The sequence below is a fragment of the Prionailurus bengalensis genome, chromosome B4 (genome assembly GCF_016509475.1).
Source record: "Prionailurus bengalensis isolate Pbe53 chromosome B4, Fcat_Pben_1.1_paternal_pri, whole genome shotgun sequence".
NCBI classification, from domain to species: Eukaryota; Metazoa; Chordata; class Mammalia; order Carnivora; family Felidae; genus Prionailurus; species Prionailurus bengalensis.
The window spans coordinates 95,137,853-95,165,549 of NC_057358.1; the positions used below are offsets into that span (position 1 = coordinate 95,137,853).

Sequence of the window (27,697 nt, forward strand, 5' to 3'; positions counted from 1 at the left end):
TAGAAATATATACGGCAATCAAAATATGCTGGTCTTTTCATCTCCTGAACTCTGTTGAAATGGGTGCTATGAAATTATATTGAAAATAGTATATCCTTGAATGTTTTGGTATCTATAAATTCTTCTGACATTCTTTAAAAAGGTATATGCATTTTACAGTTCATGAAAGAGTGAGATGTGTTTTGACAAATGCAAGGAAAAGTTCTTACACAATGGAACAATATGTTGAAGCTATTTTTAAAAGCTTTATTGTACCATTGCTACCACATTGTTTCCACTATATGCATAATTCCTCTTAGAACACAATTCAAGATAAGGCATATCATCCTGGATACTATTTAAAAGATTTTAGCACTTAAGTTGCAGATAGCGCAACTGTAAGATGATTTTCAATGACTGTACCAGGTCAGGACGATATTTTGAATATATTTTTTAAAAAAGCAACATGTATTTTAGTTTATTAATTAGTCTATGAGTAGCTCAGATATGATTAATAATACAAATGTGATTTTTGTATAATGATAATAAAAATACACAATCTGTTAGTTTCCCTCCTTTAAGTGATATGAGTAACTTTCAACCACGCTGAAAAAATAATAACTTGGGCAGAACTTATTTAGGAGATAGAAAATTTCAACTATATTGGGACTCTCTTTTCTGTAAGAAGATGCCAAATATAATACGCCTTTTAAAAGTGGGCAAAAAGTCTGGAAAAGAGATAATAAATGAAACAGAATATACCTTAGAAAAAGGAAGATTTATGCATATATATTGTACACTAAGTATATTCCACAAGACTGGGCTAGAATAAAGTGAAGTGAAAGGGATATGAGTTATAATAGACTAAATAATTTTTAGAAATGCTGAAAAGAATAACATTTCAGAAAGTGTAATCAATAAAATAAAGGGTGCATAAGAGAAGACCTATCTAAAATTTGAGAAAGTGAACAAGGATGCGAGAAGTTTGTGGAAACAGATACCAACAAGGGTGAATTTGTAAACAATGGGCAACATAACAAATCAGAGAATTTCAGAGGTCAATTTTTTTTTTTACAGACTTAAGAAAGAGCCAAGATTAGAAATAAAGAAAGAAAAATTAAGTGGAAGTTGACATGGCATAGGAAAACATCAAAGCAGAGCATGGTAAAACATTTAAAATAAAAAAAAAAAAAGGAAAACTTAATGAAAGCAATACTTTTCAATAGCCAATTATTATTCAACTACTATACTCCGAGTTGCGTTAGGAAGATGTGCCTGGTTTATCCTAATGTCCTATGTTTTCTTTGGGGACATGGATATATATTAGATGGTGGGTACAAGGAAACTATGCTGGATGGGGGAGAAAGAATGGCTTTTAAATTCATCGCTACTAGGCTGTGGGAGAGGGATGCTGAGGCAGGTACTACTTAAGCAAGGTCAGGAAAATGGAAGACGGAAAGTGGGTGAATAACTTGGTGTGCCCCCAGCTGACTTGTCCATTCGGCACAATAGGCATGGGCCCATGACGTTAAAAAAAAATTAAATTAGAAAATTTTAAAAAAAGGAAGAACTTTCAGAGTCAAAATGTTTGCTTAAATTTGTTTTTTTACACAATAGGGAAAAATGAGAATTTGGGGGCTCATGAAAATCTATGAAATTATTGTATTTAATTATTTATTTTAATGGAGGAAGGGGCCCACAAAGGGCCCATGAAAGTCATACACCGCATGGATGTGCCTTAAGTTCATTGACGTGTCACAGGTTAAAAATGGTTGGGGGACTCTGGATACGGTGCTGGGTATTTTTCTATAATCACGTAAATCATATACCAGGAACCAATGATCATACGATTTCCAATGATCCCATAAGTAAATGGTCAATGGCGAGGCCCATGTTTTTATAATCTTGCGAGGAGAAAATAAACCCAATGGCAGCAATGCGGTCAAAGTAGGATCTGTACCTACAAAAGACACTGCTGTTTTGTTTTGTTTTTTTCCTCAACTCTCTCTATTTACAAGCATTCCCACCAATCACTCAAGGAAGCAGCTTCTGTTAAGACCCTTTCTCCCAAGAGTATATATGGATATTACAGTGCTAATGCATTTTATTCCCTCACCCACGTTACTGCAATTAAACAATTACTTTAACCAGCAGTTATATCAAGTCTGTCAGCAATTGGTTTACTTCAGAAGCGAAATCTCTTTAAAGGATTTCACTAGCTCGGTCATGTTAGGGACATTTGAAAATATGTCTGCAAAAATTTTCCTGCCCTTACGTAAATATGAGATTTGAGTTAGTGAATCTGTAGTAGATGTCACTAGAATGTTGATTGGTTAGTTGACATCTTACATACAATGTTACTCCGCATTCAATACAAACACAGCTGAGTGAAAGTAACTGTTTATAAGTAGACACTTGGCATCCTTTGGAAAAAGTAGCCAAGTGATGGCACCTCTCATCTGGAAGGTCTAGAACCACTATGTTTAAAGAGTTTGTAAATTAGAGATTTGGACCTCAGAATGCATTTTTACTCCTAAAGTAATATTCTTTTTTTTTTTTTAAAGTTAAAGGTGTGATTACATAAAATTGCAATATTATTGAACAGAATTTGGTTTTTCCTTATTCTTACTGTGTTATTGATAACTGCTTTGTGTTAATTTATAGACTAAGACTGAGAAATTATACACAAAGGATTTCTAAAAATCATTCTCTTAATTCAGTGGCTCACGGATGTAGCTATATAATATAACACCAATACGTATGAAGAAAAATTGAGAAAGTCTGTCAATCACCTTTTTGTTTTATTGACACATGGCCAAAGGTGTAAGTGTTTCCAAAGGGCTGGATATCTGACACCTGACTGACAAAAGAATTTATGGAGGGAATGAATATTTTCAATTTTTAGCCACATGCATTGGCATTTTGGAGACAAGGTTTTCGTTATTGCTCTTATGACTCCGAATAATAACTACTAGTGTCTAATTTTATAAATTGATTATAAAAGGATCATTTTTTTTTTAAGAGTCTGTCTCCCAGGTCCTCTCCTTTTATCCAAAATGAAGGCATGCAATGTACTCTTTAAGGGACAGTGATTATTTGAGGAAATATGACTCTAGTATAGATCCGTCTCTCAAAAAACACATTAATTTTTGCATTGAATTTTTCAAAATGTTTATTTATTTTGAGAGAGAGAGTGCGTGCGAGTGGGGGAGGGACAGAGAGAGTCCTAAGCAGGCTTATTGCTGTCAGCACAGAGCACGACATGGAGCTTGATCTCATGAGCTGTGAGATTATAACATAAACTGAGATCAAGAGTCAGTCGCTGAACTGACTGAGCCACCCAGGCTCCCGTGCATTGAATTTTAATTCACTTCAGAAGCCTCCTCAATTCACCTTGTAACAGAGGAACTCTGAGGAAAGGAGAGGAAGAAGAAAAAAACATAGCTTCATGAGAACAGGGCACAGCTAAATTATGACAAAATCCAGTGAACACTCAAAGGATTGGGTTAAAAATATGCAAATTTTAAATTATCCTTAATTTTTAAAACACAGTTGCTTAATATGACTGGCAAGAATGTACAGTGGAGAAAGGGGTACTTTATAAAATTTACACGCTATTGTAATTATTTACAAATCTGACTTCCCATTACTGTAAAGAATAAGACATAGTCAGTGATTTTCAACTTTGGCTGCACATTAGAATATTCTTAGAAGCATTTAAAGAACATGATACCTAGGGGCGCTTGGGTGGCTCAGTTGGTTAAATGACTGACTTTAGTTCAGGTCATGATCTCACAGTTTGTGAGTTTGAGCCCCATGTCGGGCTCTGTGCAGACAGCTTAGAGCCCGGAGCCTGCTTCAGATTCTGTGTCTCCTTCTGTCTCTGTCCCTCTCCCACTTGAACTCTGTCTCTCTCTCTCAAAAATAAATAAACAAATAAAATTTTTTAAAAATATGATACCGAATTCCATTGGCCTAGAGGATGAGGCTTGGGCATTAGTATTATTTCAAAGTTCCCACTGTGATTCTGATGAGATGCTTGGGTTGAGAATCTCTGGTGTAGGGTACCCATAGCACAAGCTCTGGCATATAGTAGATATTAGGGAATTATTACTTAAGTACATGAATGATATCATGAATGTTTCCTTTATGAAACAAATAGTTCAGATTTTTGACCTTCACAGATACACTATCTTTTACTGAAGAACTTAATTAAAAAGTTCATATCTTATGAATGAACAATATGCATAATTGTGCTGTCAGATTATCATATTTAGTTATCAAGTCTTTCAAAAAGGTCATTTGGAGTCATTCATTGCAAACATCTAAATGTAATTTAATTTTTCACAGTGGATTCTCTAGCAGATCAATGAACATTCATGCTACGGGTCAACAGATATCATGTGTATCTTTAATCAACAGTAAGTTTGAGATGGAGGAAAAAATATGTTAACTTATAATTGTGTTCAAACATAAGTATTATACATGTGTATTCAAATATAAGATTTTTTTTTTGGTAGCACAATGGTGCAAATTTTTACTCTGCTTTTTTCTAGAAGTCTATTTTTTCTTCCAACCCACATTCTTGGGCATGTTTTGGATATGGCACATTCAGAAATTAACTGTAAATGGTCTATTTCATCCACTTACTTTTGAAGTGAAGTCCATCATCATTGGACAAGTTTTGCATGAAGGTCAAAAGAAATCATTTTCCATTAATTATATTCTATCTTGAACAATTCTCCACTGAATCCATATTTACTTTTTAAAAGTTCTAGTGAAAGAATATACTGCTAATTAGGGTTTTATTGGAAGCTAGGAAAGAATCTCACTTCTTATGTTTAATGGTACAATGGGAATATTTATAATGTTTCTGTGTTGTTTAGGACAGACCTTGCCCAAAGAACTTGCTCATTAAAGGGATTGTACCTATTGGTGTTCTGTGCTATATATTCTCTGATAGGTTTGAATTTTCTAGCTGACTTTTATATTTTTGTCTTATTCTCATAGTGAGAAGTTAAGAAGACTGGGACTGTTAGGGCACTTGGGTGGCTCAATTGGTTAAGCATCCAACTCTTGGTTTGAACTCAGGTCATGATCTCATTGTTTGTGAATCTGAGCCCTGTGTTTGGCTCGGTGCTGATGGTGCAGCCTGCTTGGGATTCTCTCTCTCCCTCTCCCTCTGCCCCTCCCTTGCTCCTGTGCATGTATTCTTCCACTCTCTCTCTCAAAAAAAAAAAAAAAAAGTTAAAAAAAATTAACAATAAAAAAAGACCAAGACTGTAATATTCAACTTCTATTGTAGAAAAGCCCATTGCATTGTTAGCATCTAATTAAACTCTTACTTAATTTACAAAATGGAGTGACAGAAAGCTGTCCAAGGGATCAGCATCGTGAAAAAACTCATAGGAGCCTCAAAAATAAACACCTAATAAAAAGATTTAAAAGTACAGTGAATGCTGATCCCCAAATGGGGTTATGGATCAAAATTATCTGGGGGACTTAAAAAAAATCAGGTTTTAGTCCAAATTTCTTGAAACAGAATCTTGAAGGTGGTAGGGGAGAAGAAATGATGGCAGAGATTGCTTCTCCTCCCCCGGGTCGAATTCTTATGTAGTCAACTGGGCAAAATTCTGTGGTTAAGCATTTGCGAAACACTGTATAATGGAAGGTACACTGGACAGGGAATTAAGACATTTGGGTTCCAATCAGACCTTTGCTACCAATTAATCTGGGATAATTCACTCAACCTTGATAAATTGCAGTCTCCTCAATGATGGGCTTCTTTTCTAGACAATTTCTCCAGTGACTTACAAGGTCCATTTGTACCTAATATCTAATGATTCTATTAGTTTTATCTTTCATGAATTCCTAAAGCAAATCTCTACTATAGGAGTAAATAAGCAATAAAATGATTAAGTAAAATAGAAAATTAAGCTGTATCCACAATAAAATCCCCAGCACAGGACTGAACTGTGTGCTGCACCAGGAATTTGTGCATGTATATACAAGTTTTTACTGGATTCTGTTATCTAGATTATATCCACCAATGGTCAACAAATTAGAAAACTCTGTGACAATGTACTGGTTCTTACCATTTCAAAAGTATGTAACCTCTTGTACCCCTAAACTTTAGTACAAAAATTTTGCAAAGGCACAATGTATTTTCCAGTCTTTCTCAAACACCATTTTAATGTGTTACTAGTTCCTCCTAATCAGAGAATTATCTACATCAGCAGAATTATTAATTTCCTGATCACTGGCTTTAGTCATTACATATGTATGCTGCATTTATGCCTAGATTTATATTCCTATATAATGGTATCTAACCAAAGTGTCTACAGTGTGGTACAAAAGAGAAACTCAATAAATGTTTGTTTAATTAATAAAAGAAGCAAGGAAAGAAGGGAAGGAAAAGTAAGAGGTAAAAGGAAAGATGTTGGGCTAATTTAATGAGGAGGGCTTATTTAACAAGGATAATGAAGTTTTCCACATCAGTGGGAACCACATGATCCATTTCCATTAGCTTATGAATGTGCCATAGATAGGCATTGTGTTGAGGTAAAAAGATATCCCTTTAATGTGAAACAAACAAACATAACATTGAGAAGAACTTTCAGAATCAATTCTGAAAAGAATAGCTCACCTTTTTTTAAGCAGAGGCTTCCATTCACTGGTTTTCCCTCCTTGTTGACATCAATTTTCATCCAGCTATGGAGGTATTTCCTGTCCTTCTTGACCACTACCTTGGAGCCTTGTTTCTTGAGAAAGAGAGAGGTATTTTCCACCTCAAGGAACCCTTCCTGCTCATGGCAAGTCCATCGGGGTGCCTGGTAGCAGTGGGTAGAGACAGCTGGTAGGGAAGGGCCACGAGAAGAGCTGGAGATGCCCAGGCACAGAGCAGATTTAACATGAAGGAGTTTTCCATCCTCAGTCCACATCCACTGCTGGTTCTGGCTGGTCCCATTGCACAAACCCACCACCACTCTCTTATTTTTGGAAAGGCACTCTTGTTTATGGACATGGACAATCTGAAACCCCTCTGGAAGATGAGATACTCATAAAGTACTATGTAGAAAATTATAAGGCCCATCAGAAAACAAAACATCCCACCCGCAAATCAGTCCAGTGAAAATACAAGGTTTACTTGTCTTTTGCTATTACTATCATTTCGAGCGAATAGTCCCAGATTCAACACACGTGATTTAAAATCCCAAGGCTGACATTGTCAAACGGTTAAAATGTCATCCTTCGCTCCCTTTCTTTCACCTGGTTTAGGGAAGAAAACACACTCCCACTGAAATAATAAAAGGAAGCTTGAAAAAGACACCAAACCATCCAAAGAATATGGTGTGATATTTTAGCCCAACTATTAAATATACTGAGGTTATAAAAAGCTCCATCCCCCTTTTGACCATTATACTCTTTCCATCTCATCACCATCCCCCATTCTAAAAAAGCACCCCTTTTTCCAATTCTTAAGTTAGCACTGCAGTATTTGTACACAAATTACATAGTTTGGATACGTGTTTAAAAATTAGATGTATTCATCTCAAAACAAAACAAAAATAAAACAAATTTTCCCACCCCTCTAAACCTTCTTAGCTAATAGTGACCAGTGGACGTATTGATCACAAATACAATTTCTTAACAGTCCTGGAGAGAAGCATTTCTCTATATTGTGACAATCTCTGCAAGTTTCCCTCAAAACTGATAGACTAAAAAACAAAACAAACAAAACAAAAAAGCCCAGCATTTCTTGACCAAAAAAAAAAAAAAATTAAACATCCAATTATTAAGCATCAGTATTAAAAAGTGAAATGTTCAGGATCAGAAACCATTTTCTGAGCTTTTACTTAATTTGCTCTACTCTCCCATGAAAATATTCAGACGTTCCTTCCAAATAGCAACTTCCAAATAAAACACACCTCACTTCTTCACCCCCTTTAGTTATATCTCCTTATATTTTCCTTCTTTAACATACACAGAAAACAAAACTATAACCTGATAAGGAAAAAACATGGAGAATGCCACAGACTGCCACATAATAATCAGTTTCTCCTCAAGGTGCTTCACTGTCTCCTATAAAGATGCCATTTCAGGAGCTCTCCGAGTTATTAGGAGGCCATTTATTTTCTTTCAGAGAAAAGTCTCAGCAGAGTGGACAGAGCTGGCCCTTTTTATTCCCCCTCCTCAACGTCTTTGGTTAAACTGCCATGGAGACCTGGCTCCATTTCCACCTTATTTCAGACACTTCAAAGGACAGAGACTCCTCTGCTGGCTGTTGGAGAAATGCCCCAAGGGAGGCAAGACTACTCACCTGAATTCCCAAAGATTAAGCAGGTAAGAATCGCCATGTAAAATTCAGCCTCCATTTTCCACTTAACAACTGTTCATGCTTTGCTTGGGGGGAAAAAAATCTCCCAGATAAGAGAAGCAAAGACTAGGAAGGAAATGTGCCTTCATGGTGGGGGGAAAAAGTCAGTGACGAGCACTTCCTCCTATTGAATTGTTTGGGGAAGTTTTACACCAGTGTCCTTTTGTCTGTTTCCTTAGAAAGAAGGGATTATGATTACCTCTCCTTTTTTTATGTAGAAAAAATTCTGACCTCCAGGAGCAGAATCAAACTTGTAAGTTTTCTCCTACATCTCTTTGGCACATGACTACTTCTTAGCCTCAAGAAGGAAGAAAGGAATTGTAATCTTAGTTAATTGAATGTTCCTAAAACATTACATCTCTTCAGGTGATATTGATTCTGCTGAATAAACACAAGTCATGTAATTTATGAGGGCCTATGACAAGTGATATAAAGATGTAAACATGTACCGTTTGTATAATGATATGCTGGGAGCCTATTGAGGAAAACCACATAATGATGGTACTTCTAGATCATTATCCCTCAAGTGATGACAGTATTACATTTAGAGACAGTTATCTCCACTGGGGAGAGGCAGAGACTAAAATTAAACCCATCTTATTACCTACTCCAGGCTTCCCCCAAAAGATAAGAGCTTCTTCCCAAGAGGAAAAAAAAAGCAGATGCTTTACTCAATACTTAGTATTAAGAGTAGTTTATTGGCAGTATGAAACAAAGTCAACATAGCTGCATTGAAAATTCATATTTGGGCAGAACATCTAGTGTTTGCTGAGTGCATTTTTTTTAACTTTATTTGTCTCTTGAGGATTAAAACCTTTCAGAAATGTAAGAATATCCATGGCAGCAACCTTTTGGAGAACTTCTGGAAATGGGACAGTTTACTTCATTCCCAAAGGGATCTGCCTTTTTTGGGGGGGGGGGGAGGGGAGAGAGATTCTAGGTAGACAGAATATTCAAAAATTCCTTCTTAGTAAAAGAGACACAGATATTTAAAATTCTTGATACATCATAGTTGCTACAAATTTGTTTTTCCCTTTTAAATTAAAATGACTCACAATGTAGAAATACAGTGGCTGGAGTTTTGGAGCAGAAACCACCTCTATGTCCAATAATAGAGAGTAAATACATATACACCCAGTGACAATCATTGTGCTCTGTAATTGATTGACAGGAGGTACTGATAAATACACATTTATAGGTAATATTATCAAGACACATTTCCATATAAAATAGTACTGCTTTTGATTTTTTTTTTCAAAAACAAGGACTTATTTGTGAAAAATCCATTATCAATCACTTGCGACCTTAACGGCAAGATTCTGGTAACTGAGAAAGGTAATAGCACTTAAAACAGGAACAGTTTAACAGCTGACAGTCCATTCACAAGACAGATTTTGCAAACATTAAAGCATCTAAACACATAATAATAATTTCTTCAGCAGCTTCTCCAGTTGTCATCTGATGACATATATCACCGAGTATTTCATCCGTACATTCTGTGTGGCAGGTAGTCAATACAGACAAAACAAAAGTCTCCTTAGCTGTGTGAGAAATCTATCATACCTCCATCAGCATAGGACCTTCAAAATAACTTAGGGGATGCTTACAAATGCATTCATATACACAAGAGGCTGGCAATCTTTAATTGTGTTGCCATCTTCCACAATCCGTGCCACAGCTTGGCTTCAGGACTTCTCTTTTCCTTCCATTGCAGGAAGTTCCTTCCAGAAGCCTCAGGTGGGTAATTGATTAACTACCCCTAGAGATTGATGGTCTGGTAAATCTTCAGAGAATCACTGGACAGTTTCTGCTGAAAGTCTGCTCTCATACAGGCACAGAGCATGATGTACAAATTCATACTGCTCACTAGTTTGGACCATTCCACCCCTACAAGAAAGAGAATACAGTAACTTCTTATTGCTAACGTCCTGCAGTCTTAAGAGACTATATCCAAGCTAGGGTATTATGCCAAAGACACAGAACTGTTGACCTGGTGAACTTAATATGCTAATGTGTATAAGGAGATTATCACAGTGCCTGGTATACACTAGACGCTTAATTAATTTTTGCTACATACATTACCGGGGAGGTGGTACTGCCTACTGGGCAAGTACTTAGATTTTCGGACCACCCAGGCTGAGTTGAAATCTCTCCTATACCAATTCTTAGCTGTGTGATCTTGGGCACGTTCCTTAAAACCTTTTATGTTTCAGTTTCCTCCTCTGTTAAAGTGGAATGATAGTACCTATTGCATAGGATTCTTGTGAGCGTTAAGTGAATTCATATATCTAGAGTGTTAGTATCACTTCTCAGGTGGCTTATAATTCATCTCATGTTAAAATGGTTTATATACTTGGATTAGAGTTGAAGCAGGTTCACCAAACAAACTCAACTGTGAGGTGTTGCTCTTTGTACAAGTAGAAAGAACAACTATCCTGGAATGGTCTCATTGGGTATGTGATATAGAAACAACCTTAATCTTTAGGTGTGGTATACTGAGTATCTGAATACAATAGTGGGTGGGCCTTTAAATGAGTTGGAAAAAGGGAATTGCTTTTTTTCCCTTTGTTATCAACATTATCATTACTAGTTACTCAGGGTACCTTTTGTTCCTGGATTAGTAGAAGGCAGCTACCTTCCTGAGAAATATTGATGATGCTTCTCATTATACTTCTATAGATTAATTATATCACATTTTGCTCTTTATAATAACAGTTCTTTTACCTGGCAAAGCTACTGATAGTAATGTAAATGCTACCTATTGTTCCTGCTCACTGAATAACAGAATCACTGTTAGTAACTATTTGATGTCCTATAAAGTCTCTATAACCATACAGTCCACTGATTTCATTATTTCATTATTTATTTACTTATTATTGAGAAAGAGGGGGTACTAGTGTGCGAGGGGCAGAGACAGGGAGAGAGAGAGAATCCCATGCAGGCTCTGCACTGTCAGTGTGAAGTCTGAAGCAGGGCTGAGCTCACCCCAGGCGGCACTCCGGCTCACCGGATGTGGGGCTCAAACTCATGAACCGTGAGATGACCTGAGCCAAAGTTGGATGCTTAACTGACTGAGCCACCCAGGAGCCCCACAACCCATTTTAAAATTACGTTTTAGCCAGTTCTTCCAAGAGGTGGTTACCATTCAAAATAATTAATTCTCGGCCATGTAAGCACTTCAACTTTAAAAACAAGATAGACTACCTCAGTGTAATGTGATTTCTGGTTAATGGTAATAACTGAAACTGAGCTTGTATCTATGTTTACTTGTCAACCTCTATAAATATAAGCTTACAAAACATTAAAATATTAAGCCTTCTCTCCTCTAAACTACACAGTGATGTTATTGAGTGAGATTTCACCCTTCTAAATTAAACTAAGCAGGTTGACATGATGCCAAAATGATGTATTTGGCAAGAAACAAAGAGGTAAATTTCAGTGATAACGACTTAATGGCAGAAGTATTTCATTGGTCTTTCCCCCCAAAACTATACATTTTGTTGTATTGAAGGCAACTTTCTGGCCAATGTGTTCCTTGGTCATAAGTTGACAACAGAAATGGCAAACTGAAGATGAGGTTTTTCTTCTTCTTCTTAGCTGGATGGTAACATCTGGGCCCACCTCAAACCACAGGAGGTGTCCAAAAGATGTTGGCTTTGGCTGTGATGCTTAAGAGACACAGTCATAGTAAATAGTAGGGCAGCTCCAGGAAGCTGAGAGGTACCTCCCTTCACCTGGCTTCACACAGCTCAGAGAACCATTAGTTTTCCCCCTTGAACTGCTGATGGTTCAATGTGGGGCCTTAGATGTGGCTCCATCTCTTAGGCTCTCCTCTATGAACTTCATCTCACCATTTACCTCACTTTGAGGTAAGCTCTTCCCTTTCTTGTCTGTTCTGGTGAGCAATGGTATTTACGTGTCCAACTGGTGAATGAACAAAGACATGGTCCAAGTTTTCATACCCATGTTACCCCCAAGTGGGTCAGCAGCATATCTTCTTGCTCAGAGTATATTTTCTATGACATTCTGTTAACTAAGTCAAGATTGTTTCTGCCAGCAAGTATGGGGGAGATGGGGAAACAAACTGATTAGGTGTAGGCTAGCAAAATCTTGTGGGTATGCAGGTTTAAGGAAGGTATATGAGAAATTATTACTTCCCACCTAATTTGGAAAGCATTTTCAGCAGAGTGATTCAATTTATGCCAAATGCCGGCACAATGTAGGCTTTCCAGAAGGGAGCAGTCTACATGGCATATGGTCAGCTAGTTTCTGCTGGAATGCTCATGGGGAGGTGAGAGGTCTTAAGAAGCAGCCTTTCCCAAAGTTGCAGGAAAGCTTCTGAAGAGAGAAAATGAATCTGCTCCTATCTAACTTTCACCCCATTGGTTGAACTGAAATAACCCCCAAAAAAGTCTAAAGACTCCCTCTCGTAGTCACACAATAGCTTTCTAAATGCTGGAAAACAACCATCAAAGTCCCGTAATCTTTTCTTCTCTAGACTAAACATCCTGTGGTCCCTCAATATTTCTATAAAGTTCGGTTTCCCGGTCACCCACCAATCTAGTCTCCTTCGTCTATAGGCCATTTTATCAAAGATGACCTTCTTACAGTGTTGTGTCTACTCCTGACAGGATCTAGTCACTGGGAATATTTTCTCCTTTGAGCTGCATGTCATAGGCCAATGAGCTTGCATTTGCAGGTACATCAGATGATAAGATCTCATGGTACCCATCTGGTGCCTGGTGCCCAACAACACTTTTAAGATATCGAGGGAAGGTTTGGGTTTATGAAGTCTGCAGGATTTTTTGTTTGTTTGTTTGTTTTAATTTTGAGTGTGAAAGTTACAGTTTGTTCTCATCCTGTACTTAAGCTATTGACTTTTTGAAACTAAGTGCAGGATTTTCTAATCAGTCCTATTAATTTCAACTTGTTGGTTTCAGCACAAAGTTTTTATTTACTGTCATCATGATTTCTATCATTCAATATATTAACCTTTCATTTCTTACTCCCAGCATTATGTCTTCCAGATATTTAAGAAGCATGCTTTATTTCTTTTTAACTGTCATTCATAATGGAGGAGGAAAAGACCGGGCCAAGGTGGGGTCTTTATTATAAGTAATTTGATATCGTGATATACTGTCTATCCCATTCCAAAATTGTTTCTGACTAAGTTGTAGGTCCTTTAAAGATAGGCATAATGTTATAGCCTTCTCATATTTGCAACAATGAAAAGTACTTCCTAGTCTTAAGTGAATGCCTGTCATGTAGATTACTCAGGCCATGCTATTTTCATGTCATATGAAAGCAGATAAACTCTGGGCTAAAAGAAGGCAAAGGGCATTACAGGATGCATTCACTGGAGTCTGGCTCAAATTCAGGAACTCATCACAATTATCTCTGAAAATATTTGGTAAATATCTAATTGCATATATTGGAATATAGAATACTCTGTTGATCTTTGTAAGAATTTAAAATTTAGGATTACCGTGCAGATTTTACACAGTCTTTTTATAGATTAGCCACGGTAAAAATAATACCCAAGAAGCTAATGTAGTGCCTGCATGCAAAATGCAGTTATACGATAAGTGAATAATGCTAGATTATACAGAACCCTCAGGAGAGCCCTGTAATAGTTCATCCTCTAGGAGAGCTCTGACTTGGCTGTTAGGTACCTTTCAGGTCAGACAGGGCTAGATGGACTTACTGAAGTCTGGATCCATACAGTGATGTAAAGTTTAAAGTATTTTTTAAAAATGTTTTTATTTATTTTTGAGAAAGAGAGTGTGAGTAGTGGAGGGGCATAGAGAGAGGGAAACAGAGGATCTGAACTGGGCTCTGCACTGACAGCAGCAAGCCCGATGTGGGGTATGAACTCACGAACCCATGAGATCATGACTTGAGCCGAAGTTGGGCACTCAACTTAATGAGCCCCTGAGGTGTTCCCCACCCCCCACCCCCCAACCACTGATGTAAAGTTTAAAACACATGCTGGTCTTTGAAGGTAAGAAGCAGGGATGCTCTTTTCATTTCTTTAAAAATCATCCTCCAACTCCCTTTTAAAGAGCAGGCACTGGGGGCACTTGGATGGCTCAGTTGGTTGAGCTTCCAACTCCCGATTTCAGCTCAGGTCATGATCTCACAGTTTGTGGGATCCAGCCCCCTGATGGGCTCTGCATTGACCACATGGAGCCTGCTTGGGATCCTCTCTCTCCTTCTCTCTCTGCCCTTCCTCTCCTCAAAATAAACAAATAAACATTTAGGGTTGGCTGGCTGGCTGGCTCAGTCAATAGAGCATCTGACTCTTGACTCTTGGTTGTGAATTTGAGCCCCACGCTGGGTGTAGACATTACTTAAAATAAATAAATAAAGTCTTTAAAATAAAAGGATTAAAAAAGAGAAGAGCAGGCACTAAAATAATCTTTGGCCCCCAGGAGATCATAGTTTAAACTCAACCAAGGTGGATTTTAAAAGACTTCCATGCTGATCAATATGATGCTTCAGTGGAGAAGGCCTATGGGGCCCAAAATAGATGGACCATTGTGAATCAGGCAGCATGCCCCACCATTACTTAATACATTGTTTTAAAGCATCATGTCTCCGGGAGAATCCTCTTTAGGTACGAAGCTACTTCCCAGAGTTCCAGTTCCCAGATCAAAAACAAATAAGGTTCAATACCTACTGCCAGAGCAGGAATTAGTTTACCAAAAAAGAGTGGGGGAAAAAAAGCCCCAAGAAAATGGGGCAAAGGGACCAGTGAGTTATGAAAGTGACTGTGGCTCTGAAAGGTTTGGAATACCAAGGTGTCAGGTTCATCGCCCGTAGGGACTAAAGTGTGTTAAGACAGAAGAAGACACCATACACTGTTGTCGAGACAAATCCTTTCTCCAACACTTACTATCTGCTTTACCTTACTACATAATCTTTGCAGTACTCAGTTTTCTCATCTGCAAAATGATGAGGTAATAACATAATGGTGTCTACCTCATAGCGTTGTTGTGAGAAAGCAACGGGACAATCCATTCAAGATGCTCCGTGCACAGCAGAGCACATACAGATGCCAAGCTGCTAGCTATCGTTGTTGTTATTGTTACACTTTGCTGGTATCTGGTGGAACAGGACTGCCTGAAAGGCTCTGGGATGGGACCTCTGAAGGCCTTGGAAAACTCAGAATACACCTGGCAGGGAACACAGTATTGCCCTGGTTGGGCAAGCCGAGATGGAAAGGTCCAAATATGTTTCTAAATATTGACCAGCCTAGAAGTCTGCTACAGTAGAGGCAGATGATGGCATGTAAAGGAGTGGGCTTGGAGTCTGACAGATTCACGTTTGAATCCTTGCTTTTGAATCTCCTCACTGTATGATCCTTCCCAGCTGGGCTTTCTTCGCTTAAAAATGACACTAATGACAAACCTCAGCAGATTGTGAGGATTAAATTAGTCAGACCATTATCAATCTCTAGACAGAGGCTCTTTGCACAATTCTTAACAGCCCACGGTTCTGCGGTGGTGCCTGAGGGGCCATGGCAGGGTGGAGGAGGGGCTTGGGTTTTAGGACTAGTTCCTAATCCTGGTTTTGACCAAGGCAGTTGTGTATTTTATTGTATTTTATTTTATTTTATTTTATTTATTTATTTATTTTAACGTTTATTTATTTTTGAGACAGAGAGACACAGCATGAACGGGGGAGGGGCAGAGAAAGAGGGAGACACAGAATCGGAAGCAGGCTCGAGGCTCTGAGCCATCAGCCCAGAGTGGGACTCGGGGCTCGAACTCACGGACCGCGAGATCGTGACCTGAGCTGAAGTCGGATGCTTAACCGACTGAGCCACCCAGGCGTCCCTATTTTATTTATTTTTTAATTGGCTTTCAATGTTGGTGTTCTGTGGAAGATTTTGTCTTCCCATTATTTTGTTTCCTATTGTTCACCAAAAAAGTTTGAAAACCGCTGGCTTGGCAAACGGTATTTACCTAGTAAATTTTCAAGTTTTGCAAGGTTTAAACTGGGTAATACATAAAACGCTTAGCACAGTGATTGTTATTTAGTGAGTACTAAATAAATGCTACATATTATTTTTCTTATTCTTCTGGTAAGTGCTTAGCTGACCCGGTGCCTAGGGTGATCATGCGTCTGGTTTGCTTGGGATAGTCCTGGTTCACTCTTCTTGTCCTGTGTAATTGCTAATAGAGCCACCCTTCACTGACAAGAGTGCCTTGGTCTGGATGGTCAATTATTTGTTCACCCTAATTCTGTCCCGTTCCATGCTGTGGAAGAAAGTCATTCCTTTTATCATAGAAGTGGTATTGGTTGCCTGCCTCTGACGTATACCGCCCTCTAGAAATGTCAAACGTCTCATATCACATCAGCCCCACCAAACACAAAAACCAGTGTCTTCTGTCTCCATGCAGGGAAGCACGTAGCTGTGTCAGCTGGGGGTAGACTCAGGTTGGAAGGAAAAGCAATGTCGTTTTTTCCCTTTGCTACTAAGAGGGTGTGTTGAAAAAAACCAACCCAGATGCCCAGGAGAGAGATTTGGTTTTTCACATGTTAAAATTGTGACCTTTTGTGACTATTAACTCACACATACAGACAGCAACAGCCTTTCCTGCTGCACCGCCCAGCGCGTATCCGGTCTAATCAGTAGACAGAAGAAATTCTGCAGCGGTGACTCACTTCTGGGCTAACAATGGAACTTACGCTCCTTGGCTTTTTATTATTTTTGAATCTGGAATTCTTTTGGTAAAGTTTGGTACAGTAAATTTAGAACAAAAGGTGTGGATGTTAATGTGCCTCATGGGTAAAGCTTCGACAGCTTGGGCGTGAGTCAAGCCAGGCTAATGTCTGCTGCTGTAACTCAGGTGTCTTGAACAAAGGTTTTCCCCTGTGTCCTTTATATCGTATCAGGAGGGAGAATTTAAACATAAATGTTCTGACTCTGAGCAGGTATTTTGACATAGACATTTTCTCTGGAGTAGCTGTGTTCCAAAGTATGTGTAGGGCATAAAAGCCAGCACAGACCCAACGATAATTCAGTCATAATTCGATGCTTTAGCATATCTTCAATTCCATTTTTTCCCTGAAAATTAACCAATTTTCTTCTGAACACCCAGGTTAATATTCAATTAGCTCTAAGCTGAGAAGGAGGAAAAGGTTATCCTGGCAACCACTTGGGAGATTCATTTGGCATAATGTGTTCTTTAAGAGGACCTCTTGTTACAGTCTCAGAAACTGTGATGTCAAGTAAATAAGTCCATACCAGTCCCTGGGGCTTTATCCTTAAGTTTCCTTAAAAGAAGTAAACAAAAATGTTCAATTGCTGATCTTCAAATGAGATCTTTGAAATCCACTAATTTATGGGAACTTTGGAATGAGTCGGGGATGCAGAAAGATATGGAGAAATGTAAGGGTAGGGTTGATAAAAATTATATGAACAGGTGGAAATTTTAGCTTTGGAATTATTTTAAACAAGTTTTGAAACAAATAATACTTTGGGGACACATATTAGCCTAGGAAACTGATGGCTTATATATTCCTCCTCTTGGATTGTTATAATTTAAAAAAAAAAAGAAAGAAAGAAAATCATCACACTAAAGTGATTAATCAAAACATTTAAACAATGATATGACGCACACTGGAAGCACTTTTCTATCCTGTCTGGGAAGCCACAAGCAAGGTTTTTGGATGTCATTCCAGTTTAAGGCCTCCAAGGTAAGGATGTACAAAGACAACAGCAGATTTCACCACTGACTCCCTAAAAGGAGGATTAGACAGATTGTTTCCTGTTTCTGGGGAAGGAAAAAAAAAAGAAGAAAAAAAAAAAGAAAAGAAAAAAGCCTTGGGACTGCATATTATTTTATGTGCTTCACTTCCCAAATTCTGTTTTCAAGTTCTTCCAGTGTCCAAAGGTGCCAAATGAGATTAAGAGAAATATGATGAGGAAGAAGTTGTTCGAGGTCAACCTGCGAAGGAACATGTTCCTTTCATCCTTGCCTAGATGTCTTCTGATGGCCACATATTGCTCCTGAGTCATTTTCTATGTGCATGGGAGGCATTTTTTGAGTTTTTAAAAAATTTTTATTATTTTTAAATTAATTATTTATTTGTTTTTTAGAAAGAGAGAGGGGGGCAGAGAGAGTATGCCCATGCAAGCGAGTACAGGAAGGGCATAGGGAGAGAGAGAATCTTCAGCAGGCTCAGCGCTGAGCCTGATGCAGGGCTCAATCCCACAACCCTGGTATCATGACCCGAGCCGAAATCAAGAGTCAGGTGCACAATTGACTGAGCTACCTGGGAGCCTCCTGAGTTTCCTGGGCTATTTTGTTACTAAGGATTGTTACTGTTTTTTAAAGGAACAGGTGTATTTCTCATACTTACTGTGTAAATGGCCTTTCACTATGTCATACTGCAAAACCTCGGCACACACAAGCCTAAATGAATTTCTTGCGGCAGGAGCTAAATATGGTAAAACCTGGTTGGTTTAGCTTTAACAGCAACTAAAGTTCTTTAGATGGTATAGACACAACAATTTAGTGATATTTAAGGTTAGAAGATTTAAGCAAGATATGGAATGTCTAACTAATAAAACATGATTACATTGGGCTCAATTTAGTGCCAATGCTATGGGTCCTTTTTTTTCACCATAAGTTTTGAAAATTGTTGACCTATGTATGTATGGTAACTTCTATTCACAGGAAAATATGACTAAACAAAATCCTTTTTTGTCATGCTGGTCAATAGAAAGTTCATTGTATTTATCATATTCAGATATCAATAACGATCTAAACTGAAACCATCAGAGATAAACAATTTTCCCTGGTTTATACAGCATCTAGTTCAGGGTCATCGTCAAAGGCAGAATTAGAATGTGAACTTCCTCTCAATTTGCGTTTAACCCAATTTAGTCTCCCACTCCAGAAAACAACAGTGTTTTGGGAACCAAACAAATCCAGAATTTAGCCTATCTAATTAGAGAAAAACTGGAAGCTCAGTTCAGAATGTTTAAAAAAAAAAAGACAGTCAAAATTTGTTATGTGACTTTGGATATACCATTCACTCTTTTTAGGTCTTGGATTCCCCCCGAAGACTGAGAGATTTGTACAATATTTGACCATGTTTCTTTTAAATCATCCCTTTCCTAGTAGGTGTTTGGCAAATGTTATGATTGTCTGTTAATGCTGTTCCATTGTTCTTTACAGAAACAAGGTTCAAAGACTCAAAGAATGCAATAATTGAAAGGGAGTTTAGAGAGCTAGATGATCACTTCCCAATCACTGAATCCCAAGATGGAAAGGCATTTATTGGAAGGGTCCTCAAACCCATCTGTGCATCTAGCAGTATCATTAGACCAAATAAACACACACACATATGTATCACTAATTTTTAAATGTATGTAGGTGTTGTTTTGAGTCACAGAATGAAAATTAATTTATTAGCATTAAGGATTTCAAAGTACAACTATCAAGTTGAAGTCCATGGAATATTTTACTCTTATAAAAGGGGGTCTTCATATCAGAAGAGGTTGGGGGGCCACTGATATGCCCATTTCTCTTTTTACATATGTAGACAGACAGGCCTAGAGTGGACAAGGGGTCACACATGGAATTAAGGCACAGCCAGGATTAGTACCAAGCTTCTTGACCTCTGGTCCAGTGACCTCCAGCCCCTCATACTCTAGTGGCTGCCTGCTGCCTCGTCTCCTCAGCCAGTGCTTGGTCCAAATTGTCCAATACCGACTTCATCTTTTAATTAAAAATGAAAGCTATGGGAATGAAGGAATGATCCATTAATACACTTCTAAATAAAACACTGGTGGGTGCCTTGCACTGAATTTGAACTCCTACTTGGAAAAAAAAAGAAATCCTAATTTAGTTCAAAATATGCTCAAAAGTATTATTAAAAAGCGAATCACAGACTCGTGAATCTGCAGTGAGAACTGTTGCATCTATTAATAGAAGTTGCCCTAAAGCCAATGAAAATAATGTCTTGCCAGAGAATGAGGAATCTACCAAATGGCTTTGTCATCGTTGTTACAATGGAAACATCCATTCAGCAGAACACTCATCTCTAAACCAGACCATTTGAATTTCTTGCTAAAATGCAGGTTTGTGATCTCAGAACACATTGCCTGCTTTTGGCACGTTGAATAACAATAATCAGGCATTGTAATTTATCAACATCATCATTGTCATCATCACCAACATCACCATCATTTGGAGTCAGGTTTTTGATCATGCTCAGTGCTGAAACTCTTATCATCCATGGAAAAAGCCCATTTGAAGTATCTAAATCACTGCCTTTCTTCTTGGCTGTTGGCCGTGCCCTGGACTTCCCATAAGTGGTGGGGGGTAAACTATTAAAAAAAGATGCACAGTGCACAGTCTTGGATCATCAGTGGGTAGAGGTCATTGTTAAAGGGAGTATGAAAGCAAAGGGAAGTCCTGTGGAGCTTGCACGCTGCAGTGCATAAAATATCAGCCCCTTGATATATTGGCTCTGTCTTTTGTAGCCCTTATTATACTCAGCTGGGTGCTCTTTTTTAATGGTCCCCACCCACGGCTCAAATCCCTATGCCATTCCCTGTCTTCTCTTCACCACCAAACTTCTTGAAAGAACAGTTCATATTTATTATTTACAACTTCTTTTGGTCCCATTTAGATAGGCTTTGAGGAAAGTTTTGTATGGTCAAATTAAATATGAAAGAGAGCTTAAAGGAAGTTAAGTGGGTTTCTGTGCTGGGGGACTTTCCAGATTCTTCAATGTTTTAATACTTACTGTGAATATCCATGTGGGGAGGGCTTCTAAGAAATAGAGTATATAGCTCACATTTAATTGAGAGCCTATTTTATTTTATTTATTTAGTTTTGCCTGCATACACTCTAAGAGGATCTGGCACTTGGCAGGCTCTCATAGTTTAATTAGGAATTAAACTGTGCCCTGAGAAACACAGTCTGGAAAAGTCTGTTAAGGAATCCATCTTTCTATGCCTAGGTACCTGATGCATGTACAGTAGAAGGTGTTTAGTAAATGTTTGTTGAATGAATGATACATGATTCAGGAGTAGTAAAAAGAGAGCACCCAAGGTCTCTAAGCAGAGACCTTGGGTGTCCATTCCAGTGGACACAGGATTTAGGCCTGTCTACATTCATTCTAAAAATATCCCACCACAGGGTCAATTTCATGGGCTCGTGACCTGCTGGGTCACACGAGCCTCTTCCCCGTGTTGAGAAGGACCTTGCACTTGGGTAAATGCTCTGCTGTCACCATCTTGAAATATTTAATATTTTTTTTTAAAAAGAAGCCTCACACTTTCATACTGCACTTGGCCCTGGTAGCTGCTCTTGCCCAAGGAATCCCTTGTAAGCTCTTTTGCTTCCCCTCCATGCCCCTCACTTTCCCAGTACCCACGGCTCTCTACTAGTCTTCTCCACTGCAGGGAGTACCCAGCTTCTGGGGCCCTCTCTTCAATTCCCTTTCATCAAAACTAAGTTCTGAATGTATTCCTAATGCATGGACTTATGTTCTCTCTATCTACCTTACTCTAGCTGGAAAGGACAGATCACATTGTTTAGACTGAAGGGTCTAGCTGACAGGTCATGATCTCACAGTTCATTGGATTAAGTCCCACATCGAGCTCTGCACTGACAGTGCGGAGCCTACTTGGGAATCCCTCTCTCACCCACTCTCTCTGCCCTTCCCCTGTTTGCACTTTCTCTCCCACTCAAAATAAATAAATAAATATTTTTTTTTAAAAAAGGTTAATAATTGAGAAAGCATAAGGGGTCACTCTCACCTTCTCCTCCACATTCAATGAACTTTAAAAAAGAATGATTCTTTTAACCAAAGATTGGTTCTCTAATAGTGATATTTCAGACATTCACCATACACAGATATTTTAGGTATCCTCCATAGACAGACATTTGGGGATGAGGCAACTTTCCTATGTTCCTTAAATTATATTCTTAAGGCAACTGCTGACAATATCACTCTATCTCTTCATGAAACAGCTCTCATTCATACTAGACCTTGTTTTAAAAATTATGGTACCACTGCATTTTTTTAATTGGCAAAGCATTATCAAACAGGTATGCTTCTTGTCAAGCAGTTTTGCAATAAACATATTCCAAAAGACTGTTTACTTTAATCTACAATGGTCATGCCTTTTGAGTTAGAAATCAGAAGTCCTAGATTCCAAAGAGGTCTATTTCTCCAGTCTTTTAACTACATGATCTTGGGCAAGTTACTTGATGTCTTGAATTCTTCGTTTCTTTATTGAACAAAACAGGGCCAAGGAATACTTCTTTTCCTACTTTTGGGTTCATTTTGGGAGTTAAATGAGACATGTAAGACATGTGTTTTGAAGGCCATGGTGGAGAGGCCACGATTAAAAACTTCCAAGTGTCAATAGTGCATTCTGGAATGTCTGAAGACAGTTTCAGGACTGAAGGGAAAGGTGGCCACAGAAACTAGGGTTGGGGATAAGGTTTGAAGAACTGATGAATGACAAGCCACAGGAGTAGAAAGGTGGGTGTTTGGATCTTCTGGGGCCAGTTTTTCTTTTACTGGCATATGAGTTAATGATATGGTCAGTGGCAGCAATCACCTTCAAACTGGAATTTTATTTTACTTATTAAAAAAAATAAGTTTATTTATTTATTTCGAAAGAGAGAGAGAGAGAGAGAGAGAGAGCAGAGGAGGGGCAGAGAAAGAGGAAGAGAGCAAATCCCAAGCTGGACAGAGGTGTAGAGTCAGGCACGGGGCTCGAACTCACAAACCATGAGATCATGACCAGAGCCAAAATCTAGAGTCAGATGCTTAACCGACTGAGTCACCCCGGCACCCTACAAACTGGAATTTTAAAGATGAAGTGTGGCAGGAAAAAACAATTGAAAACTGAAGCAAGTGGCAAGAAGCCTGGGGGAAAAGAAGTTGGATGGGGTAAAGGAAAGGAGGCAGTTTTTTTGTCTTGCTTTTCATAATAACTAGGGGATTGCATAGCAGAAGGAAGAGAAGAAAAAGAAAATCTGTTTCGATCCTGTGAAGGCAGGCAGGCAAAGGAAATGTGTCTCGAGGAAGGTTTTAAAGAAAGGATCCATTTCATAAACCACAGAAGCAGCTGCTCAGAAAGAATGTGTATAGAAGAGATGTTGATTAATGAATCTGTTAGAATGATTTCCAGATACATACTGGCAGGAATTCAAATGCAGGGGGCAGGGAGCCTTCGGATCAGCAGAGAAGCTTTGATATGTTTTGGAGATCCTATCAGCAATAAAAAGACAAGCCTTGTGGGGAGACCTTGGTGGTGATGGAAGGCCAAGGCTAAAATTTCTGACCGTTTGCTTTAGGAAGGAAGGGACCGATAGAGGAGGCATTGTGATATGGTTTAAAAAATGTACTTGTGATTCCATTCAAAGCTAGAGGACTATTGGGTAGATTTGACAGGGCAATGTGACTGGGAAATAGAAATCAAGGTGGAGGTCAGGCTACAAAAGCAGGTTGAGGAGGTGGGAGATGGGAAGGTGAAGAGCCAAGATTTAAGAATAACAAAAGCCTCCAAAATGAGCAAACTAAACCCAAGGCGTTGTTCTAAAAAGGGTTCAGAGAGAGTGTTGGAGATCAACTCTGTTCAGAGTCAGCCTGGATCCATGTGGGGATCTGGCGTTTATGGAATTTTGGCACTAGCTGGCAAGAGAGCAGGGTACAGGGGTTTGAACTGGAGTCCTTGAGGGATTTGGGGTCCCCAGCAGTAGGAGGCTTGTTTACGGAAGCACAAAGCAGGAGAGATCAAGGTCACCGTGGGAACAGCTCCAGGCTGACTCGGTGCTATTCCCTACCCTCTGACGCAGGCCCCACTTCTGGGTGAAGGTAGGTTCCAGAGTCTGGAGTGAAAAACTGGACCCTATTCCAGCTGGACAGGCAGTACTAGATGGAAGGAGACTAAGATAGCAATTGTAAGAGAAGCAGGAGACATCAGTGGAGCTGATTTTATGTAAAGAAAGAAAATATTTTTGGAAGCAGTTATATGTGGGGTATGGAAAGGGAGGAAGTGGGAGGGGTAGAGAGAGCGTTAGAAACATAGGCTAAATGTTCTACCAAGTGCGTCATGGATGTAATCTCATCTTTATACTACCGCAGCCCTGTGAGGCATATATTGTTGCTTTCAGTTTATAGATGCACCTTCAGGTTTCTCGCTATATATATTGATAACAACAGTGGCTAAACGTGATTGCATGTTTATTATGTGCCAGGAACTTATAATCTTTTCTTTTAAATAATTTTATTAAAATTTTTTTTTAATGTTTATGTATTTTTGAGAGAGAGAGACAGAGAGAGAGAGAGAGACAGAGAGAGAGAAAGGGTGAGCAGGGGAGGGGGAGAGAGAGAGGGAGACACAGGCTCCAAAGCAGGTTCCAGGCTCTGAGCTGTCAGCACAGAGCCCAATGTGGGGCTTGAACCCATGAGACATGAGATCATGACCTGAGCTGAAGTTGGATGCTTAACCGACTGAGCCACCCAGGCTCCCCAGGAACCTACAATCTTACTCTTACTCCTTACAACAACAAGAGGATGTGGCTAGAAGTATAACTTCCATTTTCCAGATGAGAGACCCCAGACAAGGGAAGGTCTCACAACTTGCCTAAAGCCACACAACCAGAAAATGGGAGCAGTCATAATGCAAACCCAGGCAATCAGTTTCCAGAGTCCAGAATTTTAACCACTGTAATGAACAGCCTCTATTAAGCCAGGCAAAATTGAAAGAAAAAGAGAGGGAAGATACACCTACAAGGACTTGAAGCTATTATTCAAGAAGAGATAAGAACAATAATAGGGATGGGGAAGGAAAACCTCATCTGGACAGAGGGATCTGAATGCTTAATTTTTAGAGATAAGCTGTATTGATAATTTTAATAATAATGAAGATAATAATAACAGTTCACATTTATTGAAGGTTTACTATGAGACAGATCCTACTTTAAATAATACATATATCTGAATTTTTAGAACAATCTTTTGTATCTTTTATTGAAATCCAAGGACCTGGGACATAGTAGGTGCTCAATAAATATTTGTTGAATGAATCTTGGGAGGTAACTGCACTTTTAGGAGGACACAGGGCTCAAGTCCAAGAGACCTTTCTCCCATGGCCCTCTTGTTTTCTTACTTCACAACATTTATCTCTGTCTGAAATTATCCCATTCATTTCTTTCCTTTTTTAAATTATCTGTCTGTCTGTCTGTCTCTCTTTGCATTAGAATGTAAACTCTAGGAAAGCAAAGCTTCACTCATCTTGTTGAGTCCTCTACGTGTAGCATCTGGAATGATGCCTTGGGCATAGGAGGTAATTAATAAATATTTGCCGCATGAATGAAAGAAGAGAATGCAGTATTTCAGCCTTGCAGAACAACTCATTTCCACAATAGTACACTGACTTGCAGAGCAGAGAGGCTGGCTATCCATCTGCTGGTACAGCATCTTTTTCTGTGCCTGTTCTCAAAGAGCATCTGTGTACTTTCTCCATCACTGGCTCAACTCTTCATCTACCCGAGTAGGCTTAGTTGTGGAGCAAGGAAGAAGAGACCTTTCTTGTTTGTTTTGTTTTCAACACAGATAAACACAGATCATCACAAAGGTGATCAAATCATCTCCATATAAAAACAACTCACCCACCTCACACCCATTAAGATGGCTACCATCAAAAAAAAAAAAAAAACCCAACCAACCAACCAAACAAAAAATAAAATAGAAAGTCACAAGCATTGGCAAAGATGTATAGAAGTTGGAACAACTGTACTTTTGGTAGGAATATAAATGGTGTAACCACTGTGGAAAACAGTATGGCAGTTTCTCAAAAGATTAAAAATGGAATTACTGTATGATCCAACAATCTCATTTCTGGGTATATATCTAAAAGAATCTCTACAATGACTTGTACACCCATGTTCATAGCAGCATTATTCACAATAGCCAAAAGGTGGGAGCCACCAAGTATCCATTGATGGATGAATGGATAAACCATATACAGTGTATACATAAAATGGAATGTTATTCAGCCTGAAAAAGTAAGAAAATTCTATCACATGCCACAACATCGATAAATCTTGAGGATATTACACTAAGTAAGATACCAAGGGCCGGGGGCAGGAGGGAACAGGAAGCTGCTGTTTAATGAGTACAGAGTTTTTGCCAGATGGAAAGAGTTCTGTAAATTGAAGGCACAATAATGTGAATATACTCAACACCATTAAACTGTACTGTTAAAAATGGTTAAGATGATACATTTTGTTATCTACATTTTTTCACATTAAAAAAAGTAGACTGAGAAAAAAGATGATTTTTGGTAGTATGACACGCCTCATTTTTAAACAATCAAGATCCTAAGGTGAAGGACCCAGTTAAGCCAAATGCAAATGCAGAGTAAATAGAAGGGAACAAGGGTATAAGACAGAGAGGGAACAGCTACACCATAGATACCTGTGTTAGAGATGAGGAAGGATTAAGCATAAGCTTTTAGTTTTGTGTTCTTGATGGTCGGTGTTGCAAATAACACTTTCCTTGATGGCTTTTTAATGTAAGATATACGTAAGCGTCTTACACAGGTCTCTACAGAGATTTAAGACTTTGGAGCTTGTGATGTTTACTAAGTCAGACTGATGGGATCAGGTTGTGGCTGATAATGCTATGTGTGAAGTGACTTCTCTGTTGCACGGTCCAGCGGACACTTACCTGTCTACACGAAGCTGGCAGACAATGCTTAGTGCGTCGACAACTCCTTCTTCTTTCAACTGTCGACAGCCAATGGATGTGGCAATAAAACACCCCGTTCTACCTATCCCTGCGCTGAAAAGACAAAGAGTAAAAAGGTGGATGCAAAGGAGAAACGATTAAATATATTCTATTATTTATTTATTTAAATTTAATTCCAGTATAATATTAGTCTCAGGGGTACAATATAATGATTCAACACTTCCATACATCACCCAGTGGTCATCACAACAAGTGCCCTCCTTGAGCCCCATCACCTATTTGGCCCATCCCCCCACTCTCCTCCCCAAGATAAAAGACATTCTTTTATTTTATTTTATTTATTTATTTATTTATTTTTTTAACGTTTATTTATTTTTGGGACAGAGAGAGACAGAGCATGAACGGGCAAGGGGCACAGAGAGAGGGAGACACAGAATCGGAAACAGGCTCCAGGCTCTGAGCCATCAGCCCAGAGCCTGACGTGGGGCTCGAACTCACGGACCGCGAGATCGTGACCTGGCTGAAGTCGGATGCTCAACCGACTGCGCCACCCAGGCGCCCCAAAGACATTCTTTTAAAAGGGTGTTTAAATCTGAAATGAGC

At 38.8% G+C, this 27,697-nt stretch overlaps 2 protein-coding genes across 3 annotated transcripts in view; both read right to left on the reverse strand.

Moving 5' to 3' along the window:
* PTPRB (protein tyrosine phosphatase receptor type B) overlaps window positions 1-8,412 on the reverse strand; it is a 114,081-nt gene extending 105,669 nt beyond the window's left edge. The window contains 2 exon segments of the mRNA XM_043565025.1: window positions 6,626-7,021; window positions 8,300-8,412. Coding sequence (XP_043420960.1) covers window positions 6,626-7,021; window positions 8,300-8,354 — 451 coding nt within the window. The 5' untranslated portion in view covers window positions 8,355-8,412.
* Window positions 8,413-9,034: 622 nt separating this feature from the next.
* The window catches only part of PTPRR (protein tyrosine phosphatase receptor type R), a 246,474-nt gene continuing 227,811 nt past the window's right edge, over window positions 9,035-27,697 (reverse strand). For both annotated transcript variants that reach the window (XM_043565026.1, XM_043565027.1), the window contains 2 exons: window positions 27,074-27,187; window positions 9,035-10,243 (listed from right to left, as the gene is read on the reverse strand). In XM_043565026.1, coding sequence (XP_043420961.1) covers window positions 10,150-10,243; window positions 27,074-27,187 — 208 coding nt within the window. In that variant the 3' untranslated portion in view covers window positions 9,035-10,149. The remainder of the gene's footprint in view (window positions 10,244-27,073; window positions 27,188-27,697) is intronic.